Source organism: Neurospora crassa, linkage group I (genome assembly GCF_000182925.2).
Source record: "Neurospora crassa OR74A linkage group I, whole genome shotgun sequence".
Lineage (NCBI taxonomy): Eukaryota > Fungi > Ascomycota > Sordariomycetes > Sordariales > Sordariaceae > Neurospora > Neurospora crassa.
The window spans coordinates 3,090,783-3,104,496 of NC_026501.1; the positions used below are offsets into that span (position 1 = coordinate 3,090,783).

The 13,714-nt window shown below is 52.0% G+C and overlaps 5 protein-coding genes across 6 annotated transcripts; 2 read left to right on the forward strand and 3 right to left on the reverse strand.

The window, feature by feature from the left end:
- Positions 1–311: 311 nt before the first annotated feature.
- On the reverse strand, positions 312–3,703 carry eth-1 (ethionine resistant-1). 2 transcript variants are annotated; one of them, XM_011394694.1, is made up of 4 exons: positions 3,455–3,703; positions 2,965–3,041; positions 2,234–2,899; positions 312–2,166 (listed from the first exon to the last, which is right to left on the reverse strand). In XM_011394694.1, the coding sequence occupies exons 2-4, from the start codon at positions 3,022–3,024 to the stop codon at positions 1,705–1,707; spliced, it is 1,188 nt and encodes a 395-aa protein (XP_011392996.1). In that variant the 5' UTR covers positions 3,025–3,041; positions 3,455–3,703; the 3' UTR covers positions 312–1,704. The 2 variants fall into 2 exon arrangements, with proteins under 2 accessions (XP_011392996.1, XP_011392995.1); XM_011394693.1 differs by lacking the exon at positions 3,455–3,703 and adding an exon at positions 3,123–3,337 and having other exon boundaries at positions 778–2,166.
- Positions 3,704–4,515: 812 nt separating this feature from the next.
- On the forward strand, positions 4,516–6,072 carry NCU02658 (ATP binding protein). Its single transcript, XM_960338.3, has 2 exons — positions 4,516–4,887; positions 4,962–6,072. The coding sequence occupies exons 1-2, from the start codon at positions 4,840–4,842 to the stop codon at positions 5,811–5,813; spliced, it is 900 nt and encodes a 299-aa protein (XP_965431.2). The 5' UTR covers positions 4,516–4,839; the 3' UTR covers positions 5,814–6,072.
- NCU02659 (hypothetical protein) lies at positions 5,983–7,721 on the reverse strand. Its single transcript, XM_960339.3, has 2 exons — positions 7,164–7,721; positions 5,983–6,937 (listed from the first exon to the last, which is right to left on the reverse strand). Exons 1-2 carry the CDS (start codon positions 7,210–7,212, stop codon positions 6,456–6,458), a joined length of 531 nt encoding a protein of 176 aa, XP_965432.3. The 5' UTR covers positions 7,213–7,721; the 3' UTR covers positions 5,983–6,455.
- A 329-nt stretch (positions 7,722–8,050) lies between these two features.
- NCU02660 (DUF962 domain-containing protein) lies at positions 8,051–9,583 on the reverse strand. Its single transcript, XM_960340.3, has 3 exons — positions 9,197–9,583; positions 8,965–9,048; positions 8,051–8,893 (listed from the first exon to the last, which is right to left on the reverse strand). Exons 1-3 carry the CDS (start codon positions 9,227–9,229, stop codon positions 8,438–8,440), a joined length of 573 nt encoding a protein of 190 aa, XP_965433.3. The 5' UTR covers positions 9,230–9,583; the 3' UTR covers positions 8,051–8,437.
- Positions 9,584–10,119: 536 nt separating this feature from the next.
- NCU02661 (DNA-directed RNA polymerase II polypeptide) lies at positions 10,120–12,264 on the forward strand. Its single transcript, XM_960341.3, has 4 exons — positions 10,120–10,941; positions 11,010–11,090; positions 11,169–11,338; positions 11,404–12,264. The coding sequence occupies exons 1-4, from the start codon at positions 10,693–10,695 to the stop codon at positions 11,417–11,419; spliced, it is 516 nt and encodes a 171-aa protein (XP_965434.3). The 5' UTR covers positions 10,120–10,692; the 3' UTR covers positions 11,420–12,264.
- Positions 12,265–13,714: the final 1,450 nt, after the last annotated feature.

Here is a 13,714-nt window from a genome sequence, read left to right on the forward strand (position 1 = left end):
ATCCATGCCATTGGAATGCCGTGGGCGCTGACTCGTGCTTGTACGTAGGTCAAGTTGATTGAAGTGGAGTCAGACCATATACAAGGAGTTCACAGATGAACACCCTCGACAACACCATCACTAACGACTCGGCACCCAATTCGCTACCTAAGTATCTCTTGCAAGACAACGCTTCGGCACGATCCCGTTCTGCCGTCTGTCTGCGCCTAGGCCCCGAAGGGTCGGGCTTCCATTAGCGTCCTGTATGCAAGTACGCAAAAGGGCCGCCATGAAAGACACCCGAGACACGCTTCGTGACTACGAGAAGACAAAAAATCGGTGCGAACAGACATGGTAGAAGATGCAAGTCAGAGCCGACAATCAGTACCATGGTATTCTGTCCATGCCCAGAGAAAGGGACTTTTGCCCTTTTAGGCCGTCTCCAGGCCCCAGGGGAGAAAAGTCTCCGAACTTGAACAAGCACTGGACCCGGCATGGATCAGAGCGGTGGTCCCCGATTACACAGCAAAGCATGCATGCCCTGCCCAAACCCTCCAGATGATGATCGCTCACAATGCCATGAAATAGACAACACTCTTTTGTCCTGTCTTATGCGATTGCGGGCGATGCACAACAGCACTGGATGGGTCCGTTGAAGCCATGGATCAGGGGTTCACGCCCTTTGGCTCACTCCAACTCTCGAGCCACTCCGGCCACGATTGAGCTGACCGAGCAAACTCCCAAAGAAGAACAACAGGAAGATCGGTTCGGCCCTGCCTACCCGCTAAAAAAAAGGATCGGCCAAAGGAAGTTTTCATGCCTATTTCCAGAATTTCAACTTATTTCCATTTTGCTCCCGGCCACTGCGAGCAGTGTCATGGACTCAATACGGATACTCAGGTATATCACTGCTCGAGACTCAACAATGGTAAATTAACTCAATGCTAACAAGGTTGCCACAAATCGATCCGCGAGTCAAACCCAATCCACCCACTGAGGGCAAGACAATACTAACGAACCCGTGGCACAATCTTTTGTTGTCGACGCCATTATTCTCTTTGTGTCCGAAGGATTCGTAGGTGACAAGTTGTCAGATGACGCTGGAAGTCAATACAAGGCGAGGCTCAAGTAACGAGATGGATGCAGTGAAGTATTGTTTGTCCTCAAATGGGTCTTCATTCATTAACGCCCAGTAACGCTTCAGACGCTAGACGCCTCAAAATTTGAAGGCATCATCCTCCTTCATGATCAAACCCCATAGAGCTCCATACATTTTCTTTTTCTTTGCCTGTCCTACAGAGACCTCTCTGTCTCCTCCACTGCCGAGCCAATGGCCAATTACCGGCGTCTAAGGATATAGGATAGGAAACGAAAAGATGTTGAAGTTCTTTTGTTTTCCCCTGAACGCCGATGCTGTATTCCTCAAATGTTCGTCACCCTTCGGGTATCGCAAAACGTCATGAATTGGGCCTTCCTGGCTCATGCAAGTCTTTGTTGAAAGACACCTACCACCCACCGGTCTGACCCCCTCTTTATGAAAGATGTTTGTATTCATAAACTCCCGAGGCAAACAAGACCACATGAAACACGTTGGATATGTCTAAACCCAACCGTACGCCCATTGTAAATGCCAAAATAAAAAGAATCTAAAAAAGATAGCCAACAAATTCACGAGACTATATCAGCAAGGGCGACCGTGCCACCTGCGAGAATATTTGTCCCAATTTAGAACTTGAGAGCCTTGGGCTTCTCCCAGCTGAAGGACTGGTTGGTACCAAAGTGGCCGTTCTTGGCGGTCTGGAGGTAGATGGGCTTGGCAAGATCGAGCTCCTTGACAATGACACCGGGGCGGAGATCGAAGTTGTTGCGGATGATCTGGACGAGCTCCTCAGAGGTCTTGTCAGAGGTGCCGTAGGTATCGACGTAGATGGAGAGGGGCTCAGCGACACCGATAGCGTAGGAGAGCTGAACGAGGGCACGGCGGGCAAGACCAGCGGCAACGAGAGACTTGGCGATCCAGCGGCCGACGTAGGCAGCGGAACGATCAACCTTGGAGAAGTCCTTGCCGGAGAAGGCGCCACCACCGTGGGCACCCCAGCCACCGTAGGTGTCGACGATGATCTTACGGCCAGTAAGACCGGCATCACCCTGGGGACCACCGATGACGAAGAGACCGGAAGGCTGGATCTGTAGTAGGAATTAACGTGTCAGTGATACCGCCAAAGTATGTTAAATTGACCGGTTTTGTACTTACGTGGTAGACGGTCTTCTCATCGAGATACTTGGCGGGGATGGTGGTCTTGATGATCTTCTCAAGGATCTCCTTGCGGAGCTCCTCAGTGGTGATCTCGGGAGCGTGCTGAGCGGAGACGACGACGGTGTCGACGCGGAGGGGAACGACGGCACCGTTGTCGTGCTTGTACTCGATAGTGACCTGAGTCTTGGTGTCGGGGCGGAGCCAGGGGAGGGAGCCGTCACGGCGGGCAGCGGACATGGCGGCGTTGAGCTTGTGGGCGAAAAGGAGAGTCAAAGGGAAGAGCTCGGGGGTCTCGTCGGTGGCATAGCCGAACATGATACCCTGGTCACCGGCACCGAGGTTCTCGAGACGGTCGTCAAGGTGAAGACCCTGAGCGATATCGGGAGACTGCTCCTCAATGGCAACGAGGAGGTTGCAGGTCTTGTAGTCGAAGCCCTTAGAGGAGTCATCGTAGCCGATGTCCTTGATGGCGTTGCGGACAACCTTCTGGTAGTCGAGCTTGGCCTTGGTGGTGATCTCACCGAAGACCATGATCATACCAGTCTTGGTGGCGGTCTCGCAAGCGACCTTGGAGAGAGGGTCCTCGGCCAAGCAGGCATCGAGAATGGCATCGGAAACCTGATCGGCGATCTTGTCGGGGTGACCCTCACCGACGGACTCGGACTGTACAGGTCGGATCAGCGAATGGTTCGGCCATGGGCATATACAGAGTGTCGGCGCAGACTTACGGTGAAGAGGAAGGTTCCCTCGTTGTAGTGCTTCGCACCGTTAACACCGTTGGTGGCCATTGTGTCTGATGTGGTTTCTGGGATGAGTTAGCAATGTGCGCGTACAAAAGGCCAAGCACTGAATGAGTATGACTCGAAGAGAAAGGGGTTGAAGAGACAATTGGGTGGATGTGAGGCTTGAAAGTGCAAGAGGACACGGTTGACCAACTAATCACCCGGGCGCAAGGCGATGTACGGTATAGGAAGTTCGGGATGGCAGAGAGAGAGAAAAGAAGTGGTGAAGACTCCAATCGCAAGACACTTTGCTCGTTGAAGCCAGAGAGATGGTGTTTGGACCAAGGAGCCTGCACAATGGAGCTGCGATTGCCTTGTCCAGGATGCAGAATGACGCCTCAAAACTTTTTCTTTTTGGAGGACACGGGTTCGACACGTGGGGAGAGGGCTCTTTGGTTGGGATTGTTGGGGTTCGTCCTGACTGGAAGTGACTCACCTTCTGGTTGCGACGAAGCAAAAGACAGAGGAAGCAGAACCTACAAGAGGGAATGAAGTTAAGAAGAGGAGGAAAGAGATTGAGGGCTTGGAAGGAGCGGAGTTTATGTGAAAGAAAACGGGGGAGGTGGGTGTGGGAGTATTTGAGGAATTTTGCATCCAGTCGCGGACCCTGATGGAAAGGAGGCCGGGTTTCGGGCGCCAGAGACGGGATGGCGGGGTAACGAGAAACTTTCAATTCCGAATTGGTGTACAAAATAACAAATTCTGCCAGGGCTACTAGGGAAGAAAGATGCACGAGCTGGGCGGGGCTCCCCTACGATGGCGAATAATGCGCGGGGATCACGGCAAGAAGAACGGACCATCTCCATTTTACGCTTTCACGTGTAGGCGTCTAGCGTCTCCGGCTGGCCATGATCAAGTGGCAGCAGGAGAGCGGGCAGAACGAATGGATCATTGATCTTAGACTCTGGCATATCAGGCTGAGTGGTGAACCCAAGTGCACTCTATAGGTAGACGTCCGATATCGTGAACATGATCCAGCCGTCTGGATAAAGATAACCTCGAGATCGTTCTTTCTGTTGGAGTGCAGGAACTCAATCTCATCTGAAGTTCTTCAACATCTGCAACGGCACGCAACCGCCCAGCGGCCGACGGTTCGGCCGACACCACATATTTTGTAGCGTGCCCCGGCCGGGTAATGGTGTAGTGTACATAACCTGTCAAAAGTCTGGATGTGACCTTGGACCCGCTTTTTGAGAGAAGGAGAAATTGCGCAATCGCAGCCCTCTGGTCGTGCAACAAGTGGAAGGGTGGTGCCTTTTGGGTACCTTTGTTTGCCCTGCCAGCTCTGCTCGCGCATCGCTCTCATGGAAGCACACCGCATTTGACGCCATTCGTTGACATGATGTGACCCCAGTGGGGCACCTAGGTACAATTGTGTACCTCTACATAGTAGATGCCGCAAAAAAATTATCAAGGCGCGCTTACACCGGCAGGCATGTCTCGTGGCAATCGTGCCTGCAGCAGCGGCAACGCTATCAGGGCAGTATCCGTACTTATCAGGCAGTAGAAAGTTTGGCGATCGAGTCCGGGTATCGAGGCAACCTTTTCGTCACCAGTCGCATCATTTCGCATTGACGGGATTTTCCTTGTCACACCTGTACAGCACACAGCATCCGTTCCGAGCCCGAATAGACATCAACGACAATCCCACAAAGCTTCGTCCACACACCAAGATCCAGGTATCCAATCCTTTCGCCAGATCACCCCGCCGTATCACCGTCGCGCATCCGTCCAGTTGGGCTGCAGCTCAGAGTTGACAAGCAACTCCTCTCCACCGTTCATATATACGCACATCCTAGACGTCGGTGCATCATCGCGGCCATGAGCAAGTACGGTGTGATGGTGATGGGCCCCGCGGGGGCGGGAAAGGTAGGCTAGGCTCTAGTTAACGGCAATTCCCCATCTGCGCTTTCCACTGGTTCTCTAACGGCTCGGTGTGCCAGTCCACCTTTTGTGCATCGCTCATCACACATCTTCAACTTAACCGGCGCTCTGCTTTCTACGTGAACCTCGATCCCGCCGCCGAATCATTCGAACACACGCCCGATCTCGACATCAAGGACCTGATATCTCTAGAAGATGTGATGGACGAGATGAAGCTCGGCCCCAACGGCGGCCTGATCTACTGCTTCGAGTTCCTCATGGAGAACCTCGACTTCCTGACCGAGGCGCTGGACTCGCTGACCGAGGAGTACCTCATTATCTTTGATATGCCGGGTCAGATCGAGCTTTACACGCATATTCCAATCCTTCCTACCCTTGTCAAGTTCCTCACAACACCCGGCGCCCTGGACATTCGTTTGTGCGCTGCATACCTGCTGGAAGCTACCTTTGTCGTCGATCGTGCCAAATACTTTGCAGGTTCCCTGAGCGCCATGAGCGCCATGATCATGCTGGAAGTCCCGCATATCAACATTCTCAGCAAGATGGATCTGGTCAAGAACCAAGTAAGGAAGAAGGACCTCAAGAAGTTTATAACTCCGGATACCTCGTTGTTGCTTGACGATCCAGCGGACCTTGCCAGGAGGAAGGCGGGCGAGGACATCTCGGATGACCAGTACGCCGATCCCCAGGATAAGAACGCCATGCTGTCTGGCGCGACGTTCAAGCGCCTCAACACGGCTGTCGCGCAACTGCTTGAAACCTTCAGCATGGTCAGCTACCTCAAGCTGGATTCCACCGACGAGGACAGTGTTGGGGCAATTCTGAGCTACATTGATGACTGCATACAATACCACGAAGCACAAGAACCACGGGAGCTGAAGGACGAAGAGTTTGACGAGGCTGAGGAATAGTTGGAAGAGGAATGATTCGAAGCTTGAGAATGAAGGGGTCTCCAGATTTTGACTGAATTACAAATGGACTCGTCATTACCATATGGGCAAAATGTATAGGGATTCTGCATAGCGACGGCGTCGGGGAAGAAGATACAAGTTTGGCTCACCGAAAAAGAATGGGATGGGGTACGGAAGCAAAGCAATAATGATCTATATGTTCTTTTCCCACTTGACTACCAAAGCCCTTAAAACAGTATTCCTAACGCAAGGTCACCGCCTGTAACATTCACGTCCTCGGTCCTTCGCACCTCCAAGGTCGCAGATCTCGAACATTGCCTGACAGGAAACGCCGTAACGCCATGGGATATGCGGTATTCCAACAGCCAGCCACCCTCCAACTTTTATCGTCGTATCATCGTGATTTCGTCCGTAAAGCCAAAAAAAAAAAATCCACCTCGTACTCTCCTCCGCGAGGCATCGATTCTCCATCTCTCCTTTTCAAGAGTGATCGTCTTCTTCATAGTCATCATCCAAGATATCTCCACCATCATCTTGATCTTCCATCGCTGCCTGCCCTTTCCGCTTCACCCTGACGCCCTCCCCTTATCCACCCTTGCCTCTTCCTTGCTATCCAACAACATATCTCCCGCTGCTTCTCGTTTAAGCGCGATCATACTTAGCATGACCCCTCGCCTTATCCTGCGCCTCATACCTCTGCCACTCGGTCATGAAGAAATTCCAAATGCCCAGTCCATACCCGCTCGCCCTGCCCAGCCAGAACGTCGCATCCCTCGCGCTCTGCTCCACTCCGCGCCTGTACACCCAGCTTGCGACCGCCGCCATGCCCGCCCAGAACACCAGCGTGAACGCAAGCCTGGTGAAAAACATGAGCACCCGTCGCATCCAGCTCAGAACCTGCAGCACCATGACCAGCAGCAACAGCACGCCGGCGAGAATGACCACGTCGGGGGAGGCGTAGATGTATGCCGTTAGCCGCTCGACAAGCGGCTGCATGATCGGGATGAGAGTGGAGATGAAGGCTTCGATTGTTGACATTATGTGCCGCTTGAGAGATTGGATGGCGGAGTCGGGCGAGAGGAGGTGCTGACGGGCGAGGGAGAGGTAGGGGTCTGGGAGGACGCCTATGATGAGAAGAAGAAGAAGAGGATGGTAGGTTAGCGGACGGGATGCATCACAGAAAGAGGGAGGAAGGTGACGGGTTTTATGATGAGGTAAAAGCAAAAGATGTCCACGTCAAAGTGTGAATCGCAACGTGGCGCTTTGGGCTCTTTTGCATTCTTTTTGGGCTGGCATGCTGGTGAAGACTGGGGAAGTTCGGGGAGTGCGACAGGTTGGCGCAAGACTTACCAGTAAGAAGCTGGAGAGCCCATTCGATGGGGAGGTTGAACGGATCCATAGTGTTTGACGATGATCTAGCCGTGGCCTGTAGAGATTGGTGGGTAGTCGCGCGAAGCAAGGAGGTCTTATATAAAATTCTGGTGAGGAAGCAAGCGAAGATGTGAAATGCGATTTGCGATTGCGGTATCTGTTGTGTTGTTTTGGAAGGGAAACGTGGTGGGGTAGTTGTGGTGCGAAGTGAAAAAGAACCAGTGGAGCGACGGCGATGTTAGCGATTCCGTGGAGGCGGGGGGGCTTTATCTTATCAACTGACCAGGCAACGGAGTGTGGGGGCTTGGGTCACCGTTTGGGTTGTTCTCACTGCACCCTCTTCTTGTCATCTCTCACCAGGCTGCCCGAGATGGCGGCAACAGCGTTTGAAGCCCAACTGACAATGAAGGCAACACTTCACTCCAGGTGGGGCTTGGATACTACGTGTACACCTCTAACGGGAGCATTGCAGTTGTGGGAGAACCTTTGAATCTAATTGTGGCCTTCCTCGCTCAGCTCTTCGAGGTGGCTTGTGACGGAATGTAATTCCGATGATTTTCCTTATTCGATCTAGGTTGTACGCTCTTTGGGGTGGACGGGAGGCACTTGGCAGTCCTCCCTCACATTGCATGAACCGCAGCCTGGCAAAGCAGTAATGATACAAAGCAGCCGCATTGGTCTCTTGGTTGAAAATCAATGACCACCATCTCTAGTGACCGTCTACCATGAGTACTTCGTCATAACTCCCGTTCATCTTCTGCTTCTCATGAATGACTTCGACGTGGGGGACTTTCTGCTCTAATTGACCTTAATTTGACGTGTTATAGGTCTCTAGAATCTCAATCGGTTAGACAGCCGATATCAGCTTGTCAAGTTCAGTGATCCTTCTGGCCATTTATTATTATTCTCTAATGTACAGTAAAAGTGAGTCCATAGACTATCAAAACTCCCGTTTGGGATCAGACGCTAACAACCTCAGCAGCGATTCCACATCTCAATCATTGAACCGCGTGTTTGACAAGCAAGTCTTGCGCTACAAGACCGTGATAAAGACGCGGGCCAGTTCAAATCCCGCTCAAACATCGTCCACGATATCATTAACCTCAGAGTCGAGTCACAGCTGCTCATGCCTGTCGTTGACATCGTTGCATGACATCTCTACCCCTGAACCCGCCCCTGACATAAATCCAACTCGTCACCTCGGGGTTCTCTCCTAATCTGGCAGCTGGACGGTAAAGGATGCCGAATTTCCCTTACTGCGCCTTCTTCGCGTTCCTGCTCTCCCGGAATTTGGCAATCTCGACCGCCACCGCCTTATCCACGCGCGTCTTGAGCTCCGGGCGGTAGCCCAGCATGAACAAGAGTTCAAGCCAGACAAACAGCGGAGCGAGGAAGATGGCTTGGAAGAGGTTGTCCAGGAGGGCAGGGGCACGGCCCTCAAATTTGCCGTGGCCGAGGAACTGCGCCAGCCAGCTCACAATGTGAACGACAATGGCAACCTTGGTGGTCAAGACTGGGTCGGCAATGCGAAGATAGTTGGTGAAGGCGCAAGCACCGAGGCAGATGAGCGCCAATGCGGTGCCGGCGACCGGCTCGAGGAGAACGTATAGTCCGCCCCATGTCAGAGCCGCAAAGGTGCCCAGGTTTGGCTCTAGGTACGGTACCTGAAGCCAGGAGGGGAGTGTGAAGAATGGTCCATAATTGGAGGCCTAGTTTGGAAGCATGAGGCGTGTGAGAACATGTCGCTAGGGACGAGGGAAAGTGGTTCAAGAATTCATACAATTTCAAAGGCTGAGAAGAGGATTAAAGGCACACAAATCATGTGGATGACTACATTAACGTGATTAGAGTGGTAAGCACCATACTGCAAGCAGGGAGAGGACAAGTTAGCAAAAGGCTCCAGTTCGTGAATTTCGAGCGAGGTGAAGTGGACGAAACAAGCAAGGGTGCCCGAGCAGGCCGACTTGGAGCATGTAGGTTAGAGCTTGGTAAACTCAGGCAACAAAGCTTACAAAGGTGAGTTGCTTTTCTAGGTTGAGGGACATGGTGAAAGTGATGCTTCGGATTTGCCCGGTATGATTAGGTTGGTGCTGTAGACAGCCTTGAGGTTCAGGGTGTGAATGGATGGCGAGATCTCGCTCAGTTCCGTGAGACCCGAGACAGGAGAGCGACAGTAGATGACAAGTCGAGTTGCGTCGAGGGCGACCAGTGAAGAGAGGAAATGAATCACTGCCACATGTGTATAAACGAGCAACAGGTGGAATTGGTAGTGTTCGAAAAGCAGAGCGTGCAGCTAATGAAGACCAGAGAGCGGCGGGATCTGGTGATGTGGGAGTCTGTCTGGTGTTCCACTCCGCATATCCATCTTCATATTCTCAGAGGGCTAAAAGCTACGTGTGGATGCCTCGGTTGTGGAGTCGCCATCAACAGGAACAAGGGAACCTGTTAAGGCTCCCGGCCGGCCCACCCCCGCAAACCCTCCAACTCGACGGCCACAGCGCTATCAAACGCATGCTGACAGGACCCGAACGTGCCCCGCCTCTGTCGGTGCTCCTACCGACGCGGTTACCTCTCGGTCAACGAACGTTAACGTCACAACCTAAAGTGGAAGGCCAACAGCTGTGGTGTAAGAAAGGTGATCAATCGTGAGTTACCCGTTTCAAGTCTTGTTTATGAGCGTTCTCATCTTTTGGCTTCTCGAACCACCATACTGTCTTTGCTGTGGCCATTCGAATCTTCCTTCTTAGACATCATTCGACAGTCTGTCTTTGTCACATGTTGAAACGGCATGAGCCATGGTACCTTTACTCGAGCTTACAGCTACATGAACGACTAAGGAACGCTGGGGGCTGGTAGAAGACACACTCCCTTAAGAAAAACCCGCTACATGATAGTACAGCAGATTATTTCACAAGCCTTACAACGAGCATCTTATGCCTGGTCTGGTTGAATGATATGATGGAATTGGGATATTTGGTGTTGAAGTTGTGGACAACACCGAATCCCGGCAGCGCCAAGACCGCTTCCGTGTGGTCAGTGCTGTTCCTTGCAGATTGTGCACGAGCCATGTGCTAAACGTCAAGGGACGAGTGACAGGCCAAGCTCGCAAGGCAAAGTCCCGAAACCGCGTCTGCGGCGGTCTCTGTGTTGGAGGCTACCACTTCCAGAACCTCCAAGCTTTTGTTCCATCATAGTCGATATCTAGTGTATTCCGTCAGCCTTGCTCTCCCGTCACGACGTCTCCCCACAAAACCAAGTATCACCTTCGACACGATCCCTACACCAACATTCTTGCTGTCGATTTTCGCATCTCGCCCTCACTGTCATTTTCGTCCCGACACGCGACTTCAATTGCCCAAGTCTCGACAGCACTGCCGCCGCCGTCGCACCCCTCGACACGACAGCCGCGCGAAGGCATCCCGAGGCGCATAACCTCTCCAGGGCATCGTCTTATCGACGCCCACTTTCAGCCGACGACACCCCGATCCCACAGTACTAACCCGCCACAATGTTTTTCCTCCATAACCTCGAGCGGCGGGTTACCCTGCATCCATCCTATTTCGGCAGGAACATGCACGAACTTGTCACGACCAAATTGGTCAAGGACGTGGAAGGGACGTGTGCCGGTGATTACTACATCATTGCCATCATGGATGCGTTCGACGTTAGCGAGGGCCGCATCCTCCCCGGAAACGGCCTGGCCGAGTTCACTGTGAAGTACCGTGCTGTGGTTTGGAGGCCGTTCAAAGGCGAAGTGGTTCGTTACAGCGAAGATTCTCGGTGGTGTTCTCTCCGTTCGGATGGTCTAACGAGGAGTCCCTACAGGTGGATGCTATTGTCTTTTCCATCAATCCTCACGGCTTCTTCTGCCAAGCTGGCCCGCTCTCCATCTTCGTTTCATCTCACGTACGATGACGCCTACGGTCTTTTTGGATACGCACATACGATGCCCTCGAACTTCGATCGCTGACAAGAGAACTATAGCTGATGCCCGAAGAAATCCACTTCGACCCCAACGCGACGCCTCCTCAGTTTACCAATAACGCTGATATGGTCATTGAGCCCGGTACGCACGTGCGCGTCAAGATTGGTGGCTTAAGAACGGAATTGGGTGAGATGTATGCCATTGGCAGCATCAACGGAGATTTCCTTGGGTGAGTTTCCACGTCTTAGCGGCGTGGTTGTGCTGTTTGTTATTAACCAGTTTCTTCCTTTCCAGGTGTCTGCAAGCATAAGGGACTTGCAAGATGCAAGAAGGTCATTCCCAAACGAAGGGTTTGGACTCGCTCAACTACTACGAGGTACTCGCTCAACAGAATCCTAGTGAAGCCACGAGTTAGAGTATACCCTGGGTTTACATCAACAGTTCTGGTCGGCTGATGAAGCCTCTGGCCCGGTCAAGAAGCAAGTCTTCTGGGCAATGCTGAAAGCCATCCGTATCGAGGGCCGTTTCAGGATCTCTGTGGCGGTTTATGAAGGATCATGTTTGCCCCTTAGCAGCGCGTGGGCGGCAATATGATCGAGCCCCTTGTTGTATTGCACGCGGGAGTGCGGCGGTAACACGCTCAAGGGCTTTCAAGGAGATGTCTCGTCCGAATGAGACTCAACGGGGTTGGTATTTTTGTCATGATTTGCTTGGGGTGCGTAAAACCTTTGTCTGTGGCGTTTTGAGGCATTATTGGGGCCACAAGCGGCGCCTGGAGTCTATTGACGGTTTTTTCTTTTTGAGGTATTTGCAGCATGCTTTCTGTGTTTGAGCGTGATTACTGGTATTTGGGTAACTGACATTATCGACGTATCTGCGACATGGAGGACATGTCGCTCTTAATACATGGGCACATGATGATGTCTTCAGAGTTTTGCGGGTACAATGCCTCAAGGTTCTCGGGTGCTTGGCTTAGACTGACCAACAAAAAACGACTGTCTGCGATACCACAGAGGGCATCTCGCGCGATTGTACTTAGAGGGAATAATCCTTGTTCAGCTAAGGTGCTCAGTTACCATGAGCAAAGACAGTATAAGAGACACCGCAGCACTCGCTTGGCTCATAAACTCGACTCCCCGGTCTATCTCCTGAACGTCTTGACTAGGAAGCATTCAGTCTCGGGCTATTATACCATGTGATGGTACCCAACGAGGTGGGATGTTGTGATGGCTCAGTTGCCGTGGGGGGAAACCTCCCATTTCAAGCTGACAACTTGGTGCGTGCCCATCTACGATCCTCCCGCAACATTTACAAGGACCTTGAAGCACCATATCTCAATGGTTCCATAATCTTCAACGAAGCGCGGGGGTTACGCAGCAGTGAAGACGTGGGGAAAAGAATAAAACGACAAGGGGGGAGGTTCATCCACTAAGTCGTCGAGTTGATACTATGCAGTAAACGTTTGGCCGGTGACCTGTCCATCGTGAGGCTACGATATCTCTTGACTTTGTGGAAGAATAGTATGGCCGAAATACGTCGGGCGAACTAGAGCAGAAGGGGGTAACAGTGGGGGCCAGATCGGTGTGAAGAAATCCCCAGAATGAAGTAAAGCGGAGGCGAGAAGTTGAATCGGGGTGTGGGCATCAAACACCAAAGAAAGAAGGCCAAAGTTGGAGGAGGATATCTGGACTTGTACCAAGTTGTCATCATATCCATTTGGGGTTGAATCTGCTACCTATGCCGCTGGAGGTTCAGCTATAATCCCATTCCACCGACGCGGAGAGGCTTCCGTGCCGCTCTATTTCATCTCATGTTCCCTCTATCATAGAGGTATCTTTAAACATTGCTGCACTTGCTATGATTGTAATACAATAGGAAAGCCATCGACGTTGTGCTACCATCTCTTTTTGTGTTGTTGAAAAACTTTGGAGGATTCCGTGCCGGCAATGTCTCTTTGGCGCCTTTTAAGCTGTCATTGCTGTCAGGACCCGAAAGGAGGCTGTAGATCATGCTGAGAGGTGGAAGGGAATTGAGAGTCGACTGCCGTGCTCAAGACAAACTTTTAGCACACAAAGTAGGTATGTTCGTCACTGATATTTTTTTTGACCAGTGGTCTAGGGGATCTTGAACACTGCCCGGTGTGATATTTGCATATATCTGGGCATGCACCTACACCCTATACCCTCAACTCCTTGTTTCGGTGTAATCACATCATCCAGGACAGTCAGTGGTACAGTGTCAGTACGTCTTACCCAGCCTAGATCCTGCGTCCCCAACGGGAATAGCCTCAAAACCCCGGCGTAGAGTAGCAATTCGCCATCGATTTCTCCGAGAGGATGGCGCTTTCCCACTCACCCTAGCACTCGCGATTTGCCGTGCTTTTCCATCTGCATTGCCATCGACGACTTGGTCTTCCCTTTCCCCCTCGAATACCCATGCGGGTGTGGGGGTTCGCATTACATGGAGGATAGAGGGTCGATAAAACCCCCATTTAGGCTGCGAAGAAGATGAAGGGCTGAAAACAGAAGAAAACGGGACACCACCTATAAATGGACAGTATATCACACTCGCCTGACCGCAAAGCGAGCTGGAGGGGACATGTATC